Source organism: Aedes aegypti, chromosome 3 (assembly GCF_002204515.2).
Source record: "Aedes aegypti strain LVP_AGWG chromosome 3, AaegL5.0 Primary Assembly, whole genome shotgun sequence".
Taxonomy (NCBI): Eukaryota; Metazoa; Arthropoda; class Insecta; order Diptera; family Culicidae; genus Aedes; species Aedes aegypti.
The window spans coordinates 402430034-402452254 of NC_035109.1; the positions used below are offsets into that span (position 1 = coordinate 402430034).

Here is a 22221-nt window from a genome sequence, read left to right on the forward strand (position 1 = left end):
AAATATCAAATGTTTTCAACAATTTTAATGGCAACATTGTACATGAACTGCAGGTATATATCTCACTTTACCGTTCGGTCTTGATTTCATTAAAAAATATTGATTATTTTGCTCTCTATAATTTTTCAATTTTGAACAGAGCCGTAAATGATTCATAACTGTGGGACCAGTGTAATACCTGATGAAATGACTTTGAAAGTAGTAAATTTAGAGCGCTCAAGGATTTCCTGGAGCAAATTCTTCGAACCATCCTTTGAAAAAAAGCTGGAAGAATTTCTGGGAGAATGTGTAGAAAATTTCTAGAAGCATTTCTGGAGAGATCCCTGTAAAAGACTCTGAAAGTATTCTAAATAAAACTACAGTAATAATTCCTGAAGCTTCCCCTCGTGGAATCTGAGACGAAGTTCTTGTGGAACCCGTTGTAGAGGTTTCTTGAGCATGTACAATTTTGCATCAGAATTCAATGCAAGCAGAATAAGGAAAAAGATACTTTAGAGACCATTTTGGTTGACATAAATACTTTAGAGACCCCTCCATGAAGAAAAGAGAGTTTTTAGAGACTAGCATTAAAATATAACCAAGCCTCTAAAAAGAAACCTACTAGCAGTTCTGTTTTAAGGATCATAAAAATCAAAATCAATTTTGAATCGTGGGTAGGACAATGCTTTGACTGTCCTACCCAGGTATTTTCGTGGGTAGTACATGTCCTACCTGTCCTACCCGCTTCCCGCGCCACTGATCGCTACTCATGTGTGTCCTTCATATTTGAACGTTTCACACAAAAAGCGTACATAGGTTATGTATAATGATCGTATTAGCGTAAAACTCATGAATAAACTTTTAAGTTCCTGATGGAAATTCTGGGTATGCCCATGGCCTGGGCTAGAGACTGTCTCAATTATATGTTCGGTAAATTTGTCTAATATACGAAATAAGGAATGACCTTCTTAAAGGTTTTTTTTTTTTCCAAGACGCTGTCCTACATTGTTTCGCTAACGGGTCCAACGAACAATCGAAGGCACGGGTCTGAACAAGAATCGAAAAGATATCAATATGTAGAAAATTATGTATTAAAAAGTACTGTTTTAAGCACTGAGAAGTACTGTTTTATTGCTCAATGTAGTTCTAAAAACTTTCGAAGTATGTTTGTACGCACAGCACGTTGGTACGATGCGCACTCTGAATCATGCAGAGCTCATATCTTTAAATTGTTTGTTTTAATTTAACTCATGTGCGTTGAAACCAGACATTTCATCTATTGCAGCAATTATGAATCAATCACACAGATTCCCGGAAAATACGCAATCGATATCGTTCAACTAGTTCGTTACGTACGTTGATTGTCCTGCAGCGTGAGAATATATTTTGTGATTGATTGTATCTCATATTTCCAAATATACGATCGAAATCGCCGCCAGGCTGACCATTCCGGCACTGTTTTAGTTTGTGAATTGTTCTCTAATCCCTCCGGCAAGTTTATTCAACCGTATCAGATTCAATCAATCAAACAGGCGAATTCTATGTTCAAATTCCCATGCATGAACAGCACACAAAGCAATCACGGTTTGATTGTATCGAAATGTAGATGTCCTCGTCATACATCCTGGCGGGCGGAGGCGTATCATAACGAGCCGTCACGGTTTCTATAAATTTTTGGACAGACAAAATCGACTCTGCCATTCACTTCTATTGATGTTTTATCAAATATGGTTTTATGACACATTCAAAAACAATTACCGTATTAAAGTTTGCGCTAACGACCAATCCCTTTTCCGCAGATAAACCAACGGTGGTGCTTAACATGGATCCGGAAACGCCGGTGATCGAAAACGACCAAGCCAACATCACCCTGCTGTGCAACATAGTCGACGGCAATCCACTGCTGCTGACCAAAGTGCGTTGGTTTTTGGATGGTGAGTTCCTGAAAGAGCTTCCCGAGTGCGATGACGATGGCGACGGAAACAGCTTGGGAGACGAGAATCTGTGCGAGGTTGACCCGACCAAGATGTTGCTGCAGAATGTTGGAAGAGAATTCATCGGAAACTATTCCTGCCAAGGTTTCAATCTGGGAGGATGGGGCGACATAAGCGAGGAGAATTCGCTTGATATCTACTATGAGCCGGGCAATGCAACAATAACGCATTTCCCCTATATTGGAATCAAAAGGCGAAGCGTTACATTCAATTGCTCGGTGGAAGACCGAGGCAATCCACCTGCTACTCGTTTCCGGTGGTTGAGGGGAGATAAGCCGGCAAAGGACGTGGTGACTCCATCGTGGACAGTGGATCCGGTGGGTTTGGATTCGAGGACGACATTCACCTGTTTCGCCTACAATGAAGGTGGAGAGGGTAACGCTGCCGTAGCGCATTTAGAAGTGCATGCTCCTCCGGCTTTTGTACAAAAACTGCATCCGTACACCGGAGCTCTCTATTCCACTTCAAATATCTCATTGGCTTGCCGTGTGGAATGTGTTCCGTCGTGTGCCATTTCCTGGTTCAAGGATGGCGTAGGAATTGAGGACTATGATGAGAGGTATTATATCACAAGTACTTATTTGCCTGCAGAACCGGCCACGGGAGATTTCGAGAGTGCTTACTCTGTGCTGGTAAGAATTCACCTTTTTCCCCCGATTGTTGTTGATTAGAGCTGTTAATCAATGGTTGTCTAATTTTAGCATTTCAACATGTCTGCCTGGCCTGACGGTATGCTGGATCGTATTCGTGATAGCTCCAACTATTCATGCGTCTCATCAAATAACTCAGCAGGCCCTGGGGTTCGCAGCACGACGTATTTCGGCGTGGAATGTAATTAATCACGGCATGCTTTGATGGATAGTGTAGCTGGACTAAGGAGCTCCTTTATCTCTATCTGTTTCGTAGATCCGCCGGAGAACACATCCCTTTCGAGTCCAAGCATTTCGGTGGAGGAAGGCAAAATTCCCCCACGAATTGTGTGCTCTTCCCGAGCCTATCCGGAACCGGAGTTTAGCTGGTGGCGAAATGCGGTCAACATTGTGAATGGGAGCTCGCTGATCGTTAATACCGTGATGGAGAGGTCCGATGCTGGCGTTTACACGTGTGTTGCATCCAACAAACATGGCAACCACTCGACCGACGCCGTCATCGATATACACTGTACGTATGCTATGTCTATGCTATTGCGAGTCGAGGGCGGTTGGAATTCTGTTCTGACTCTTTGGTTGGCTGGTGGCTTTCGATACAGTTGATTAGTTTATGCTGGGGCTGGGAAATGTGTGCACAGGGCGTGCGGTAATCTCCTACTGGAATTGGTTCATGCGTTGTCCGTTTCGGTTACAGTGGAAGGCTTGGTTTTGATTTTTCCATAACACCTGGTTTGGCTTAATCTTTCAATACGATTCAGTAGAAACCGACGACCACAATTTGGTATTGCATGTCGAATTGAATCGTTGAAGTTGTGGTGATTCCATATGCTAGTTTTTTGAAGTAGCAATAGATGTTTGGTACATATCATCAACTTTCGAATGAATACAGATGTTGTTGGGCACTAGATTTGTGCGACTCATGAAAAAATAAATGCTTTGACGATTCCATCATCGAATTTACGCAAAAAAAACATTACTGATACTATCAATATACCGTGTTGATTCATATTACGGACACTTAAGGTCTCAGTGACGTAAAAACCATCAAACAGCATATAAAATAAATCAGTTCGTATGATTCCTTCGCGTAAGCAAGCCTTGAAAACACTCAGCTTCCGAATGGTGGGTGAAGATTTTGATTCCGAAATGTGAATAATTTTAAATAAATAGAAATGTGTGGACTTTCCATGATTCTTATTCCGGACGCTTCCTTATTTTTGCCTTGAATTCCGGACAGCTCATGAAAACCATAAATCGAGAAACCAAATCATCAATTGAAATTGCTGAACTTCTAAACGGTCGTCTAATGCAGTTGAGCATTGTAAACTTTCATAGAAATTGATGAAAAATGCTTATTTAAACAAGCCACGAAAGTGCGAACTTTTGAACGGCAAAAACTGAAACATTTCGTGTGAAATGTTTCCCATACAAAGAAGACTGTCCGGAATTAAAAGTTTTTCGTAATATGAATCAAAGCGGTAGGGAAAAATCTTAATATTCACTCTACAGTAGCAAAGCAAATCAAATTACAGACAGCGAAGAACTTAATCGATTGGTCATCACAAGCTAGGGACCAATCGATTAAGTTTTCAGCTTAAGCGGATATTTGGTTCTCCAGATTTGTGCTCTTGAAAATTTGAGATTAATCTTCACCTTAAATGTTCTATTTCCGGCTGCATTTCCCGCATTTAGAGCCTTCAATGACTCTAAAGATTTAGAAAATTTATGTACCTAACATAGGCTACTGGATAAGATTCACGTTTTTAAATAACTGTACTGGGAAGAGCCGCGTGATTTTCGCGAAATTCAAGCCTACTGCTTTCACCATTCCCAGCACTGGATACTATACTGCATTCCTACAATGCTTGTTCTTTATTATCTTTAGAACAAACCCACAATCAGTGCCGTAGCGTGCGGTTGGCCAAGTTGGCACCCGCCTAGGGCGCCAGCCTACAGGGGGCGCCAAAATGCGTGAAACACTTGGTATTTATTTTTCATACCTTGTTTATATTTTAAAGCTTGAATCAGATAATTACACCTAAATTAAGTTTGTTAATGAGAAGAAACAAAGATTTTTATTATTTAGATTTGTATGTATGGTAGAAGTTAGACTATATGTTTCGATCACTACAGTTATTTATTAACCCCTCTACTAATAGCTCCAGTGTTTACCGCAATAAGAAAAAATCAATTCGCGATAACTTTTTTGTTTCTTGATATTTTAGGACCATTTTTTCACAAATTCTTAAAAAACTCTTCTATGATATTGATGATATTGATTTATTATATTGATCATTGGTCATCTGGATCGGGAGATTTTCCGAAATTCCTTGGGGGACCGACGCCGAGCCATAACTCACGTTAATTTCTCAGGCTACAGAATTTTTGTCGTATTCGGATATTCACTCTTCGGAACAATACATTAATGACAGTAGGTTGTGAAAAAAAAATGAAGCGATTTGATGCAGCCGTCGGTCCCCCAAGGAACATTGGAATATCTTCAAAAGTAGATCACCAATGTTTGGTATGGAAATGGATTCATAACCTAAAAGAGTTTTTTTTGTGAACTTGTAAAACAATGGTGCAAATATTGAGAAACAAAAATGTTATCACGATTTGAATATAAATAATTTGAATAAAAAGTGAAGCTGCTGGTAGAGGGGTTTTAATTACAAGAAACACATTCCCGCCTACATTCCAAGCCTTGAAAAAGGTTGCAGAATCATGACCAAATTCGTAAAAAACAGTGTCATTCAATCTCAGACTGGATCCTAAGAGAAATTTTCGTAGAAAAGTGTACAAATTTGTCTAATATCAAAATTAGTTTTAGTTAGAAGTAGTTTTCTCTAAATTTTTCCTCTTTTTTAGTAAAAATCATCTTTCATGAAGTCACTGAAGGTCATATTTTATAACTTGAAAATTCACCTTCTAGTCGCTTGCGCTACCTCTAAATCTTAATATTTTTGGATCATATTTGAGGTTTCCCTTTTCACGTGATTCAAATCCAGAAGAGCACACGAATTTTTGGTTTTGAGAAATTTCGAAAAATAAGCCGCACCCTAATGTGCATGAATCTAACATAATCCTGAGCGGTATCCACGAAACTCTGGGCAGTTTTTCTACAGAAAATTGGTCAAGATTCTCTCAAAATCAAGGACAGGATTCTAAGCAAAGCTCTCGCTTCGTCTTGATCGGTCTTACACATAATTTCAAGTGTCATTCTGAAAAAAAATGTTGAGTAATTTTTAAATCTTCATTTGATTTTTTACCGCTCGAAAATTCCCACAGCAGACATAATTTTAGAATCTATAATACATTTTTAATAGAATCTATGACATTTGGTCGAAAGACATTTGGTCGAACGGACATTTCGTCGAATGGACATTTGGTCGAAAAGGTTTAGTTGCAACAGAAAGCATATGATATTTGGTCGAACTGACATTTCATGGAAAAAAATGTGCTCGAATCTAAATACTATGGATACAAAGTTTTACGTTTAGTCTGACTACCGACGAGAGTAGCATTTTTTTGCTTAAACAAGAAATTAAAAAAGTATCAGCCATTTTACCAACGATCTATATGCGATTAGCAAAATTTTGATATTCAGTTTGATGAACGCTCTTCCAACGTATTAATCTACCTCTTACGTGTTTGATGTTTCATGCTGCTTTCTTGTTCATGTATGTTCTGAGATTCAAGATAAGCTGATCTTAAATGGAAACAGGCCAACTTTTGTCACCTCAGTCAACTGATCTTTCCTTACCCGGTACAAAGAATCAGCACTTTTTTCATTTTCAATAATTCAAATCTTCTACTGCAAACTCTGTTATTCACTCGAGGTCATCAATTTTGTCAGCAAAACCATATATTTGCTTGAGGAATGTTATTAAGCTGGAAGTCACAATAAGCTAATTGACCATAGGTAGAGTTACCGACACCTATAATTCACTTCGCCATAAAGGTTTTCTTCAAAGCAAGTTTTTCCTGCCGTTTTAATTCTGATTTTCGCATTCAAAAATCTTACCCACGTCCATTGAGCTGCAAGACCCGGAATGCAAAGAAATCAAATATGTATCAAATTTGAAAATAAGACTACAGCAAATGACCCATTTCTTATTCAACAAAAGTTAATGATTCAGATATTTAAAAAAAAAAAATACGTTATCTTATCAACTTTGCAAAACAAATATCAATTTTACCAAATGATCTCCCAATAAACCATTTCAAAATAAGCTTTCATCCAAACTTCCGTTCAAATAAACATCATTCGACGAAAATAAGTGTTCTGAAGACATTCGTAAATGTCCATTCGACTAAATGTCCTTTCGACCAAATGTACTTTCGACTAAATGTCCTTTCGACCAAACGTCATTCGACCAAATGTCGCTCGACGAAATGTCCTGAAGCCTTTTTAATAACCTAAAGAATGTTCTATACAAGCTTATACTCGTTTGGTGTTCCATAAAAGATTGTAGTAGAATGGTTGAATGTTACTTTTTACACCTCTTCGATATTTTTTATTAAGATTTGACCTGGCAGTGATTGAGATTTTTCTTGTTTATTGGTGGTTTTTTACATTGAAAGTATACATGGTTAACTTTCTTCTGATAGATCCTCGATTAACCTTCTCATCCACCGTGAAATTCAAATAAAAGGTTTTTAAAAAAACTTTGAAAATTTTTGTAAATACTTTCTTTTTATTTCGTTACTGACTGTGAAAACAGCTTTCAAAGACAATGGTTATATCAATTATCATTTGCATACATCATTGAGGGGCTACCCTTTGATGTATTTCAAGTAATTTACTATTGATTAGTTACAAAATTTGTGATTTCCACATTGCTGTTTTGCAATAACACTTCTAGAGCAAAACTTAACTAAATCTACGCAAAATTTATAAAAAAAGATCTTTTCAAACCTTAAACAATTATCTTCGGTTTCTGTACGAATATCTTGAAAAAATGAAATATATTTGAATTTTTTTTTCGAATTCTATTTCGGGCATAAGCTTCTAAATTCTTTCTAGATCTTCAGGGCAAAAAATTTCAAAACTCTGCCTTAAAACAATGTTTGGGAGGATTTCTTTAAAAATTGTATTTCACCATAATTTAAAAATTTTGCCTGAAACATCTAACCATATAAACTATAATTTTTTTCGGAAATTTTCAGAGCATTTTTCAGATAACATTCAAAATTTTCAGAAAATTTTCATTGGACAATTAAAAGAAAAACATATTTTCTTGGCGGATTTTAGTCAATAGTGTAATGCGTTTTGAAGTTAAGAAAATATTTTAACTAATTATGAAACTTTTGATGATTTTCATAAAAATTCTTGTAGAAATCGTTCAAAGTGTTTCAAAAATAATTTTTGATGAGCTTTTATTTAGGGGCGCTAAAATGGGGGTTCGCCAAGGGCGCCATGATACCACGCTACGACTCTGCCCACAATCCTCATTATTTGGAGCCTCCAAAAGCCTAGCCGCGGTTACCGAGCTTATTTAGGTTGAAGTTTTCTGAGCTCGATTCTCGGTTGATCTAAGAGCTTTTCTAAATGGAAATTTTCTTGACTCTCTTAGGCATAGAATATAATTGTACTTGTAACACGATATACGAATGCGAATATGGCAATTTTGGCAATCAAAGCTCCTGAAGTGCTCATTGAACGCTAAGCTGAAAAGTAGGTTCTGTCTTAGTAGGAGCGCATCCAAGTTGAGGAAAGAGAAAAAAAGGAGATGTTTGAATATGGACCAATATTTTACGCAATGAATAAATGTTTAGAATCTTTCGTAAATTAGGATAAAATTTACCTTTTTGATGAGATCTGTTCAAAAACAATGGTTATACGATTCATTCATCAATTTCAAGCAAAAAATTGCCACACCTCACATTAAAATTCGTTCTACTAACTCTTGTTCTGACAAAATTGATTGGGAATCCATGTTTCCATAGGATCTCTTCTGTGAATTCTCAACGTACAGTCGACTCTCCACCTCTCGATATCGGAGGGATCAACCTAGTAACCTATGAAAATTGGCATATTGGCATAAGGGGAGGAAAACGGGAACGAAAATCACATCGAGCTAGGGAGATATCGAGATAAGGAGGATCTCCAGATATGAAGAATGAAAATGTATGTAGGATGAAGGAACCGATAAAATCATCGACATAGGGAAAGATATCGAAATGTAGAGCATCGAGATATGGAGAGTCAACTGAATTTCTTTAGAACTAGCTCCTGATTCATCGTCTAGGATTCTTCCATAAATAATTTAAGATTTTATTAGGAACTTACTCAACAACTCTTGCGATAACTACTGACACTGATAAAAACTGCACGATACTTTTTTTTAACCAGTAAGTTCAATTCGGAAAAGAATATCACTAGATTTTTTCTGAGTTTTTCAAATAAATCCACCAATTATTCTTCAATGAGTTGTGTTTGATCCTTCGACCTCGACGCTAGCTTCTGCGGGAGCCGGCGAAGAGGGCAGGATCAAACATGTCGCGCGTCGGTCGAGTGAAAGTGAAAAAGTGGCATGATCGTTTAGTTGTGTTTGATCCTTCGACCTTGACGCTTGCTCCTACGGGGGCCGGCGATGAGGGCAGGATCAAACATGTCGCGCGTCGGTCGAGTGAAAGTGAAAAAGTGGCGTGATCGTTTAGTTATGTTTGATCCTTCGACCTTGACGCTTGCTCCTACGGGGGCCGGCGATGAGGGCAGGATCAAACATGTCGCGCGTCGGTCGAGTGAAAGTGAAAAAGTGGCGTGATCGTTTAGTTGTGTTTGATCCTTCGACCTTGACGCTTGCTCCTACGGGGGCCGGCGATGAGGGCAGGATCAAACATGTCGCGCGTCGGTCGAGTGAAAGTGAAAAAGTGGCGTGATCGTTTAGTTATGTTTGATCCTTCGACCTTGACGCTTGCTCCTACGGGGGCCGGCGATGAGGGCAGGATCAAACATGTCGCGCGTCGGTCGAGTGAAAGTGAAAAAGTGGCGTGATCGTTTAGTTGTGTTTGATCCTTCGACCTTGACGCTTGCTCCTACGGGGGCCGGCGATGAGGGCAGGATCAAACATGTCGCGCGATCGGTCGGGTAAAGTGAAAAAGTGGCGCGTTCGATTAGTTCTTTTTGATCTTTCGAAGTTGACACTTGCTCCTGGGCAGTGCAGCAAGAAAGCCCGAGCAGTCGTCAGTTGTTTTCCCTCTCGGGTCGTGCGCCTATTTTCTCTGAGTGCTTTTATATAGCCGATCAAATGAGTGAAGCTGAAAGTGGATTGTTGCTGCTCAAGGATGACGGATCAATTGGTGAGCTCGTTTCATGCTACTATTTCTAATCTATAAAATACGTATGACTGCACCTTTAATCGTTACAACGGTGAGACGTAAATATGATTTTTCAACAAACTATGAAAGGTTCGTCACTGTGAGTGTCGACATAAACTCTGATTCATAAATTATTAATGTCTATTTTTTTTTTTTTTCAAAACACCTTTTTCCTTTTACCTTTATTTTTGTAACTAAAAAAAAAAAACTTTGAATGGTTCGACACTACGAGTGTAGACTTGCGAAAGGTTCACTTTATTCAACAAACTTTGAAAGGTTCGTCACGTCAAGTGTCGGCATAATTTTTCTCTACATAGATATTGTTCATATCAAATGAAAAAATAATATTTACATATAAGCATGTTTATATCTCACCAATAATTATTTATCATGGTCTAATCGCTTATCAAAGTGAATCCTGTGACCCAACGATCCTCCCCATTAGCAAACATCCCTCCCAGTAACCTTTGTGGAGATGCAGAGGCAAACACGGTCTCCAAATAGCAAAGGTTACACACTAACATTCCTTCCCCCAATCCCACCTGACTGCAAGGACGTGGCCGGCGCCGTTATTGACCATGTATAAATAGAGGCACTGAATCATGCACACTGAAGAAGATTATGGCCAATCCCAGCCGATCTTCTAGTTGATTCTTTGTGCATTTTCACTTACTCCGGTCAATCACGGAATAGCAACCATTGATATGTGTAGTCAGTCTAAGCTAAGCTAAGCTAAATCCACCAATTATTCTTCAACCAAAATACTCAGTTCTTATTCCATGAACTCCTTACGTATTTGCTATGCCCACCATAAGGATTTCATCAGAAGCTTCTCCGGTGATTTTTTTTTTAATTTGCCCGAGAATTCATGGAAAACTATTTTTTTTTATTCTTTGGGGAAATAAGCTTTCATTTCTTTGCAGGATTTGTTCAAATGCTCTTCTCATAGAAGTTCCAATATGTTTCAATTGATCGGTACATTTCGCACCCGTTTTTACAACGATTATTCCTTGGTTTTATCTATAATTTTTCACACTTTAGTTTTTTTTTTTGTAATTTCTAAGGAACATTACAAAAGAATTTCTGAAGGAATTGTTTTAAGTGATTTCTGGAAGTGTGATCTTTAACGAATAAATACAGCGATGTAAATGACGCTAGTTTATCTAAGATATTGAAAAAATGAAAACCTGTTGGTTTTACACCATTATAGCTATAGAAGTATCACAACTATCTATCTATAACTATCTACATGTAAACGCGACGAATTCCACGTCTAATCGGTCAGTCACAGAACTTGACCATTAAGAGTTGATTTTAGAAAAAAAAATTCTATGAAGAAGATTTTTTTTAAATTTTTATCATAGAATCTTGATAGAACACAGATGATTGTGTAAAAGTTTCATGATTGAGAAAATTCCAATAAAAAGTTATTCTAAGAACAACTTTTGGTCGATTTTCAAAATTTATCGAATTTTTTGTCAAAATAAATACGATCCGATTATACACAAACAAATCTTGAAATTATTCTAAGCCATAATAACTATCATGATCTTTTCTCTATAAGTAGCCATTTTTTAATTATATCAAATTCAATGCAAAAAATATTTTTTAACAAAAAAAGGCCATTTTCATTAGTATTCGCAATTCTCCATCAAAAACAATACGCCTTCAAGAGCATAGGATATTAGTCATTTCAACTTAATTTTGTGAATATCCTTTGGCGTCTTTCCGTTAAGTAGTTATTGTTATTTTTCTGTGAAAACACGCCTACTTTGAATGCAAATATCTCTGAGAGGAGTAAGCATAAAATAAATACTTTGATGTCATTCGAAAGAATAAACGATGTTAGATCAGTGGAAAGCAGCGGTTCTACCTATTAATCCTTTATAAGAGAGATTCGCGGAAGCTGACATTTCTGTCAAAGTGTGAGCCAATCGAGCAGCGAGAGCTGTCAACGTGTGAGCCAAGCGAACATGCGTTATGTTTGTTTTGAACTTTTCTTGAAGAGTAATGTAATCCGCTTGAAATTATTTCGGTTAAAGTATTTTTGCATGAAGCAAGAAATGAAATATTTAAATTTTTGTCAACGCGATTTTTAGTTACTGATTTTTTTACGCTGTTTATTAGTTTGAATATGTAGCTCAAAGATCTATAACGAAACAAAATACACTTTTTAGCAATGCGGAAGTCATGTCCGTGTTACAATATTATTCTCCTTGACAAGCAAAATCAGCACTGCTGCTCAGTTGCCAAATCATTCAATTACTTCCGCTTATCTCTCTTTAAAGGATCACTAGTTCTACCGCTTTGTAACAGAGGAGGCTTGAACTGGTGTAGAGTCGGACACTAACAGCTGGGGTTCTCAGAGTAGCGAGAAAGTTCTTTTCAACACATGCAATTTACTTCATGCAAAACTGTATTTCTTTTAATTTTCACTTAATATATATGCTTATTTAACTTTACAAACTTAACTTAACACTCTAATTCAAAAAACTTGCACGGTGTATTGGATAGTCCACTTCTATAACGTCACACGGTGTTGTAACAGAAAGAGGGTTTCACCTTGTGTCAGTCCATTATTTATACCCAAGATGAGGCGGAAGGCGCTTTCATTGGTAGATCCCTTTCTCACACTTTTGGGCGTTTATCTCATCGACAAACAGGGGGTGATTCATCGATTCCTTCTAGCTGCACAAAAACAGATGGCGCGGTAGTTCTCCTTTCGTAACGTTCACGAACAAATGAAATTGTATATTTTATTTCAAAAAAATACAGATGAATTGTTTTTGTAACTCGAATAAAATGCCTGATTCTGATTTTTTATCAGAAAAAGTCGTATAACCAAAATTAATATCAAAAATATTTTTGCATAAAAATTTGCGTTTTGTTATGCTCTAAAAGTCTTCTAAGTGTTCTAAGTGATATTGTGGACTACCCTAGTTTAGGATAATATTGAATAAAAGATTATATTTTTAGAAACAATTTCGTAGAAGACCATCTGTATCTTTATTTTAATTTCATGCTCTAACGGAAGGAGATAGCGAGTTCCTTTACTGACTGAATTGCGTTAAAGTTTTCAAAAGACTACTTTAAGAAGATATTAGAATTGAAACGCTGGAGTCACCAGGAGGAATAAGATCTAATTCGGTCAATTTCAGAGCAACTTTTGTTGAATGTCTTCGACTGCTATGAGTTGCACCGGGAATTTTCTTAACGGCCTCCAATTGCAACAGCAATCAGAGCTAAAAGATTTATTCTACGCCCAACGTTTCGATTGTTTTTTTATTCTTTTTGTAGACTAGTTATACTATTTCTTTGAACATGTTGACCACCGTAATAATTTATAACAACAAACAAAATGACTAACTTATACAAACAACTTTGTAGAAAACCGTTTCCTTCGAATGTCGCATTATAAGGTTCAAATTGTATCTTTTTGCATAAACTGCTTTATGGACCACTGCACATTGGTCCCAAAGTCATATCTAGAGAGACAAAAATGTTTGCGTCTAAACCGTAAATTTTAGATATTTGGTGTGTCCGGGAAAGTTTCTCCATAGTCAGCCATTCCATGAAAAACAGATCTAGTGGGTCTCCGAATTCCGTGAAAATTTGCTATTTTGTTCCTTATCGGAAATAAAGATACACGTATTTTTGGATTTTTTGATTAGGGTGACCATTTCCGAAATAGGGTGGCCAGAAAAATCGCGATTTTGCTAAATTTTTATTTCTAAAAAAATTATAACTTTTGAACCGTTTGACCGATTTTCAATCTTTTTGGACAAAATGAAGGCTAAGGATTTTGACTTTTCATGAAAAATATAAAATTTCACAAAAAGTGTGTTTTTTACATAAAAAAAAACTCAATAGTTACCGTTTTTTTGTGTTTTGAAGGCCTCGGGACCAAAGGGGCTATTGCTGTTCTCATTTTTTCTTGAAAGTTCAGAAAATTTTACGTCTACTGTCAAATTTTCAGCGATGTATATTTTTTTAGTTTTTGAGATATATTTTTTTGAAAATAAAAAATCAGTCATTTTTCATCGGCACACACTGTAGGTCTCAGCGCATAAGATTTTTTATTTTAAAAAAATCATAACTTTTGAACAGCTTAACCGATTTCCAATCTTTTTTTTATGGAATGACAGCTTAAAATTTCAACTTTTCAGACAAAATTGAAAAATCTGATACAAATATGTTTAAACGTGAAAAAATATAAAAATTTCTAGTTTTTTTTTTTAATTTCATATATTTTAATGGAAAAAAGAATAACTTTTCAAAGTTTTCTATTTTTGAAAAGTTGAAATCTTAAGCTTTTATTCCATAAAAAAAGATTGGAAATCGGTTAAGCTGTTCAAAAGTTATGATTTTTTTGAACATTAAAAATTTAATGCGCTGAGATCTACAGTGTGTGCCGATGAATAATGACTGTTTTTTTATTTTCAAAAAAATATATCTCAAAAACTAAAAAACTGAAAATTTGACAGTAAACGTAAAATTTTCTGAACTTTCAAGAAAAAATGAGAACAGCAATAGCCCGGCAAACAATATAACAATATAAGAACAGCAATAGGTCCCGAGGCCTTCAAAACACGAAAAAACGGTAACTATTGAGTTTTTCCATGTAAAAAACACAATTTTTGTGAAATTTTATATTTTTCCTGAAAAGTCAAAATCTCTAGCCTTCATTTCGTCCAAAAAGATTTGAAAATCGGTCAACGGTTCAAAAGTTATAATTTTTTTAAAAATAAAAATTTAGCAAAATCGCGATTTTTCTGGTCACCCTATTTTGGAAATGGTCACCCTAATCAAAAAATCCAAAAATACGAGTATCCTTATTTCGGATAAGGAAAAAAATAGCAAATTTTCACGGAAATCGGTGACTTACTAGATCGGTTTTTCATGAAATGGCTGTATGTGTGTATATTTTTTTTTTATTTTTTTCCGTATTTTCAGTGAAGTGAAATTAGGGTGGCACGCAGGGTTTACGAGATCAGAATATAAACTAATTTGTTGACACATTTAGACGTATACAATGTTCTACAATGTTTAAAACAACCGATTTGGAGCAACTTTGCCGAGGAACCCAAATTTCTATCTCTTATGGTTGGCGAGTAATTATTTTTTTAAACAGATAGGTTAGGGGGTGGTCCTAAAAAATCAGTTTTTTCTTGATAACTTTTTATACGATTTCTTCTTGCTAGAACGTTATTCCGAGCACTTTTAGAACTTTTGTTGGCGTAACATTTCGTCAAGAAACTACTGCTCTATCTCTTATGGTTGCAGAATTATCAGAGATTTTATTCGAACAAAATGGTTGTTTTCAAAAGCCAATATCTGTGAAAGGCTTAAACTGATCCTCAATATTCTGTCGCCGTTGAAAAGATAATCTTTTTCTTTGTTTATGGTGAAAAAACTGTGAGGACGTTTTTTGTTGGAAGAGATTAACAAAATTTTGAAAATAATATGTTGTTAAACGAAAACCATCTATAACTTAAAAAATAATCGATATAGCTCTTGGGTGGCTTCAGCAAAAATAAGCAAAATTGAAAATTCTGAAAGTTTTTCAAAATTTAAAAAAAAATCAACGCTTTTGGATATATTCTACAGAAACCGAAATTTATATAGTAGAGAAAGCGAAAAAAGATATATTTGCTAGAATAACCGAAATAGCTGAACGTGAAGTAATTTAAAATTCAATATACATGTTTTGACATAAGATCAATCACAGCAAGCACAATCTACGAAATTGGGAGTAGGAAAATTATCACCTGAAGCAGTTTTAACAGTGATCCATGGAACATTAGTGCATAAACGGAGTCATATTATATCACGCGCAGTTTGTTCAACTAACCTTATGACAATGTCGATGATAAATTGATACCGCTTTGGCTCATGCAGAAGGTCATGCGTACAATACCAGTCTCGTCTCGTAAATTATTAACCCTAAACGATAATAAACGAATGCTTTGACGATATCCGTGATATCCTCTCTTAGAAGCAATTATCTTATCTGGGCATCCAACTTATCCCATTCAATTCAATTCAATTAATTAAATCTGCCACAACGAAGTAGCCACGGCAGTATTCACCTGTTAAAGAATGCATGAATCTTGTGCAAGATCCAGATATAAGTCCCAAAGGTAAGGCCAGAAGGTGGTTCTGGATCACTTTAAAACAGCTCCAGAAAATAATTTTCCTTCTTTCAGTTTCTTCGATTCCGCTTACTGTGAGCGTTCTAGTATCAATACATGTATGTTCAATTTTAAATGTTTGACATACAGGTATTTTGGTTGTTCCAGCAAATATTTCTCTTTTCACTTTTTTTTACTATATAAATTTCGGATGTTGGTGAATCTTAGTGCGTTGATTTTTATGATTACTTTGTATCGAACACTTTCAAAAATTTTAATATTTCACATTTTTCCTAATTTTACATCACTGAAAAAAATATGGCGAAACTTTCCCGAAGACACCATGTATACCGTTTTGACTCATATTCTGAACACTTAAGGCCAACAGTAACTTCAAACGCATCTGAAAGGCATATATTAGCTTCTATTTTTGAAAATTTGAATTTCTCCACAAAGTTTAACTGTTAGCTGTTGGGTGGGCCAGAAAAAAATATTAATTTTAACCTGATTGGTATTGTTTTTACGTAAAAGTGTAGAACAACATTTTGATTCAAATGCCGAACACTGTGTTCATTCTGTCTCATATTACGAACACCTTGATTCAAATTCCGAACAGCACGAATAAATCGTATTCAAATAAATAATTTCGCAAACATTTATCTGAACTACTTTTTCTGGTCTCAAACTAAAGAATCATCACTATCCAGAGGTATAAAACAAATTGGAAGACGTTTAAATTGAATTGCAATTGACTGCCATTTCCTTGTAATTTGATGACATATTTCAGTGAAACATTTCAACCCAATCGCCATACAGAAACCGAGTGTTCGGAATATGAGTCTGTTTGGAATTTGAGTCAGAACGGTATAATCTGACGGTTTAGGTGCAATCATTTTTATCTTCCTAGATATGGCTTTAGGACCAATGTGTACTATGCACTAAGCCGTCCTTTATTTTTCAAAAATGTGAAATGTTTCAATTTCATCATTGTGAAGTGCTCGTTTTGATAAGAAAAAAATATCAGGTAAAAATTTGAAGTCCGTAAGTGGACGCTAAGTGTTCTCTCAACGGAAAATAATCTTCTGTGCTGACTATCAACGCGTGCAGGAGAATTTGTTACTAGTGTCTTTTCATACTCATGTTGCGTGCACTAGACGAGTGAGCTCGATTTAGCGATGTCATCTACCTTCAGGGCCGTTGGGAGACCACTTAGCGTCCACGTACGGACTTCAAATTTTTACCTGATTTCTTATCAAAACAAGCGCTTTACAATGACGAACTAAAACATTTCACATTTCAGAAAAATAATGGTCAGCCTACGGTGCACTGGTCTCTGTGGTTTATCCATAAGGTTCATAGGGGTAGTCTCAAGTAAACATATCCATCAACTCTCAAGTCCAACGGCTTGCTTGAGTTAGTCAAGTACTATGTCGAGTACAAGACTTTAGATTAACAAACGTCAATAGTTGTCACTTGAAGGTGAACGAATAAGGTTTATACTCACACAGGCTCATACAATAATGTGTTTTCAATTTTCTCCATTGAATGAAGTTCTTTAGGTCTTCAAGTAGTTACTCTTCATTTTAAAGGTATGTGGATAACAAACATAATACGTTGTATACATAAATTGAAAGAATTTGATCAAACGAGCATGTATAGTCACTAAAGGCCTACGCTCAAAGGAGTCTTGAAAACCCGTTAAACAGGCGGTGAAGTAAAAACATGTTTAATTAACACTTTAGTCGTCGCACTGGTGTATTTTATCCCTTTCGGGACGGACCATATTTGAGTGATTATTTCAAAATTTACCTTATAAACTCATCATCTCGTAGAACAAAACATTCTTTATTTTGGCTATTCTATCACTCCATGAACTTTTTAGGGTCAAATTCAGACCAGCACAATTGTGCTGGTCCGTCCCCAAGGCGGTCGATGTTCGAAAAAAAAATTTTTTTTTTTTTTTTTTGGAAAACTGTTTAAGTCATGCCTTTTTAAAAAAATTTGGACCCGTATTTTTTTATTTCGTCATTAGGGTGCTCTTTCGTGAGATAGGGTGACCCAAAAATTCAGAAATAATTATGTTTTTTTAATGTAAAAATAAATAATTTATATAATTTTTTTATAAATGGAACGAAAACAATGTACGAGAGATAAAAATACTTTATATTCTCTCTAAGATTCAAAGCATCACGTGACGATGACGTTTATCGAGATTATTCAAGAACTAGTCTACGTCATATAAAAATGGGTAATTATACATGTGTGAATAACTTGAAAACTAATTATCTCAATCAAAACGTCTTGGTTTTGCTATGTTTGTTTATATCCTCCTAAATTATGTGGGATTTTTCCCCCAAAATAATTATGCAATAAAAATAAAAATTGAAAATAATAATAAACCTTTGAATTGTTTAGTGGTATACCTATAAATAAATTAACACCGAATTGAGAACTATATCATTTTATTCCACTACAGTTTGTATCCTTTGACAGTTACGCATTATTCGACCTCCACTATAAGGCCGTTGTCAGAGTCGTGTACTAGACTCGAAAATTAAATTATTTTTTAAGAGCCTCCCTCCAACCTCTTTCACTCACTTTACCTAACATATACACTATCACTTTTGAAATCATATAGCCCTCCTTCAAATGATGCTTTAACGATGTTTTTGTTAAGGTTGGTAACATGGAACTAATTTATTTTAAATAACTGGAATCATTCATTATACTCCTAGAGCTAAAATGGAAACGTCAAAATATTCAGTCTGCGTAAGCAGCTTCCCTAAAAATTAATGTAAATTTACGTCATATGTGCCCGACAGCTTGGACGTTAATTAACAAGAATGGCGCATTTTTAAGTGCAAATAATTACCATAAAATTTCTTCTTCTTCTTTCTGACGCTTAAAAAGCCTGCTTCTCAACTTCTAATGAGAACTTCCATAGATATTAACTAGCAGCTCTCTTTGTCAATCGACCGATTTTGCATGTGTATATCGTGTGACAGGTACGATCATACGCTACGCTCAGGGAAGTCGAGAAAATTCCCTTTACGAAAAGATGCTCGACCGGCTGGACTCTAACCTACGATCCTCAGCATGATCTTGCTTAGTATCTGCACGTTTACCGTTATGTCTATCTGGCTCCCAATATCAAATTTACTTGTTTTTAATTATGAATCGTGGTTTACGGCTAACCAGCCGAGTGGAAGTTACTTTTTTTACTTTATTTTATGTTTTACATCGAGTTTATTTGCTTAAAATGGAATTTAAGTCATTGTTGTACAGTAGAGACCCGATTTTGTCAGCACCCCGATGAATTTTAGGCTGACAAAATGGGGAACCTGACATAATCGGGACATATTTTTTGTTTCTGTTTTTCGAATTTTAACGTGTTAATATTTGCTTATGAACTACGTTTACGACCTACATTGCCTTTAAAGGGGGCGAGGGACATGGGCGTAGTCAGCTTTTTTTTGTTTATCAGGGGGAGGAAAGCGGCCCTCACAATTTCATTCTCAAATTTCGCGCCAAAGGATCTCTTTGATCGGCGATTTTGCTCTGGCCTGTAAGACAACCGGCATCAATCTGAATCTTAGTTCTACCTAACCGTTGAATTATCTAAGGATTTTTCTGAGGACACCGGAATTCCTAAGAAAAATCAAACGAAAATTTATTTAGTTTTTTTTTCCAGAATTTCTTTTAAAATGACATCAGTAATTGCGTCGAAGCTCTTCTTGCAATTCCTTTAAGTCAATTCATAGAATATTTCAACTGGAGATTTCTATGTAAATTTAAAAACATTTTTAAATTCATCCAGAACAGTTACTGTTTTTAAGATTTTTATAGAATTGTTTTAAAAGTTTCGCAGGAATTTCATCAAGAATTTGACCTGGAATTGTTGTAAAAAAATTGTTTCCAGTAAGAAAATTAAAAAATAATATTTTTAGAATTTTTCTTTAGTTTGCGATTTTTTTTTGGGTTCTTAGAGGTATTCATAAATGACTTTCCTTGAAAAAGATCTTCGTGAAATTCCTGGTCAAATTATAAAAAAATCTCGTGAGACGATTCCAGTAAGAATCCTTCATAATCTTAGCAATTTTGCAAAAAAATAGAAGTGAAATTAGAGAAATTTCTGAAGAAATCTCTAAGATAGGTTTAAGAGGAGTTTTTAAAACTATTGATGAGTCCTAGGCCAAACTACATTAAGAATACTGTGAGCAAATTTCATCAAAATGTAGTTTTGAAGGAATACTTTCAAGAGCTTATAGAGTTATTCAAGGCAGAAAACTAATAAAACATTAGGAGCAAATTTTAAAGGAAATCTTCGAGATATTACTTTAAAAAAAACCTGAAAGAATGTAACAAAATGTGAGCAATGAGTTAAATTTCCAGTACAAATGGTTGCCTGGTTCTCTAGATTTGTGCTTTTGAAAATTCGAGCTTTGGCTTTGATGCATCTTAACCTTTAGAGAAATTCTTAAAGGAATTCATGAATGAACCTACATACCAAATTTCTTTTTCGTGAACTCGGCTGTGTTTTTCGGTTTTTCATTTTTAACAAATAATTGCCAGGTTGCCAAGTAACGAAACACGATTTACTGATACTCGAGAATGTATGTAATTCATTTGTCGACTACTCAGCTGTGCATATCTCCATTGCGGACTGTTGATAAAACCTTCGAACAATTTCTGGCAAGATGTTTTCAAAAAGTCTGATGTTTGGTAGACTTTTTAAGTTTTACAATCTACCATAACGTAACTACTGTATAAATACGAGTGCTGGAGACAATCTTTGAAGAATTCAAACACAAGATTAATTCTCATAGTAAAATTGTTCTTTTGTACAGAGGGAAGGAGGATTGCCATTGCCCTCTCTGGCTACGCCCATGCGTGCATGACATCGAACATCACCATCAGTATTAATGTAAACGGGTACTACATGACGAAGACAATTTTTGGATATATTCAAGATAGGCTGACAAAATCGGGGGCAGACAGAATCGGGGCTGACAAAATCGGGTCAGTACTGTATTAGTTTTTAGTAGTGTGTAGGATTGAAAGAACTATGACGGATAGCTTACATTTAAAAGGGAATTCAAAAACCCATTTAGAAAGGATTGACAAAATCAGGTAAATAACCATATTAAAAAATGAATTTGATTTTTGAAAATGTTACATACATATATTCCAGCTAATTTAAAAATTACATAGAACAATCTTTTTTTTAAATGTATTTAAATATTTGGAAACTACCAGATTTGAAAATAAAGACACTGACAATGCTTCTAATAAGACAATAAAGAAGACAGCTGCAAACAGTAGACTTTTTGGTTTGCCATGAGCTTTTAAAGTTTCGCAATCGGTGTGACCGTTAGATTACTAAGGAAAATGTAAAGCTCGACCATACTCGTAAGTTTTGTTTTCCCTTTCGTTTCGGTTGCATGTACATTTTTGGCTGTCAATCCTACCGTGGAAAGTTTCCTAGAAAGCATTATGTACGATTATAGCCTTTAAAGGGAGCATCACACAAATCAACGGACTAGCATTCAACGCCAAATGGCACAATCGTAATACGTATCTGACGAAAAAAAATACTGCAGCGGGAATTGAACCTAAACTTCTTTGATCGATACTGCTAGTTATTTTGCAGCACTATACGCACGGCAATAAAGTACAGAATTTTATTTTTAATATATCAGCTTATCTAAGTCTCAAAATTCAAGATTTGGACAATATATTTTTATACGTAAAAGGAATGAAACGATATTTTTTATATGAGCGGATAATCTAGACTCCAGAACTTCATACATTGTTTAATAGTTAAGTAGAATATTTCAAACGCATTTCATACATCATAAACAACAGGGGCCCAGATAGCCGTAGCGGTAAACGCGCAGCTATTCAGCAAGACCAAGCTGAGGGTCGTGGGTTCGAATCCCACCGGTCGAGGATCTTTTCGGGTTGGAAATTTTCTCGACTTCCCAGGGCATAGAGTATCTTCGTACCTGCCACACGATATACGCATGCAAAAATGGTCATTGGCACAGAGAGCTCTCAGTTAATAACTGTGGAAGTGCTCATAAGAACACTAAGCTGAGAAGCAGGCTTTGTCCCAGTGAGGACGTAACGCCAGAAAGAAGAAGA

At 35.8% G+C, this 22221-nt stretch overlaps 1 protein-coding gene across 16 annotated transcripts in view; it reads left to right on the plus strand.

Moving 5' to 3' along the window:
• Nucleotides 1-22221, plus strand: part of LOC5564135 (hemicentin-1) — a 409831-nt gene that overhangs the window by 325700 nt on the left and 61910 nt on the right. For all 16 annotated transcript variants that reach the window (XM_021855423.1, XM_021855424.1, XM_021855425.1 and 13 more), the window contains 3 exons: nucleotides 1779-2605; nucleotides 2675-2804; nucleotides 2880-3134. In XM_021855423.1, coding sequence (XP_021711115.1) covers nucleotides 1779-2605; nucleotides 2675-2804; nucleotides 2880-3134 — 1212 coding nt within the window. The remainder of the gene's footprint in view (nucleotides 1-1778; nucleotides 2606-2674; nucleotides 2805-2879; nucleotides 3135-22221) is intronic.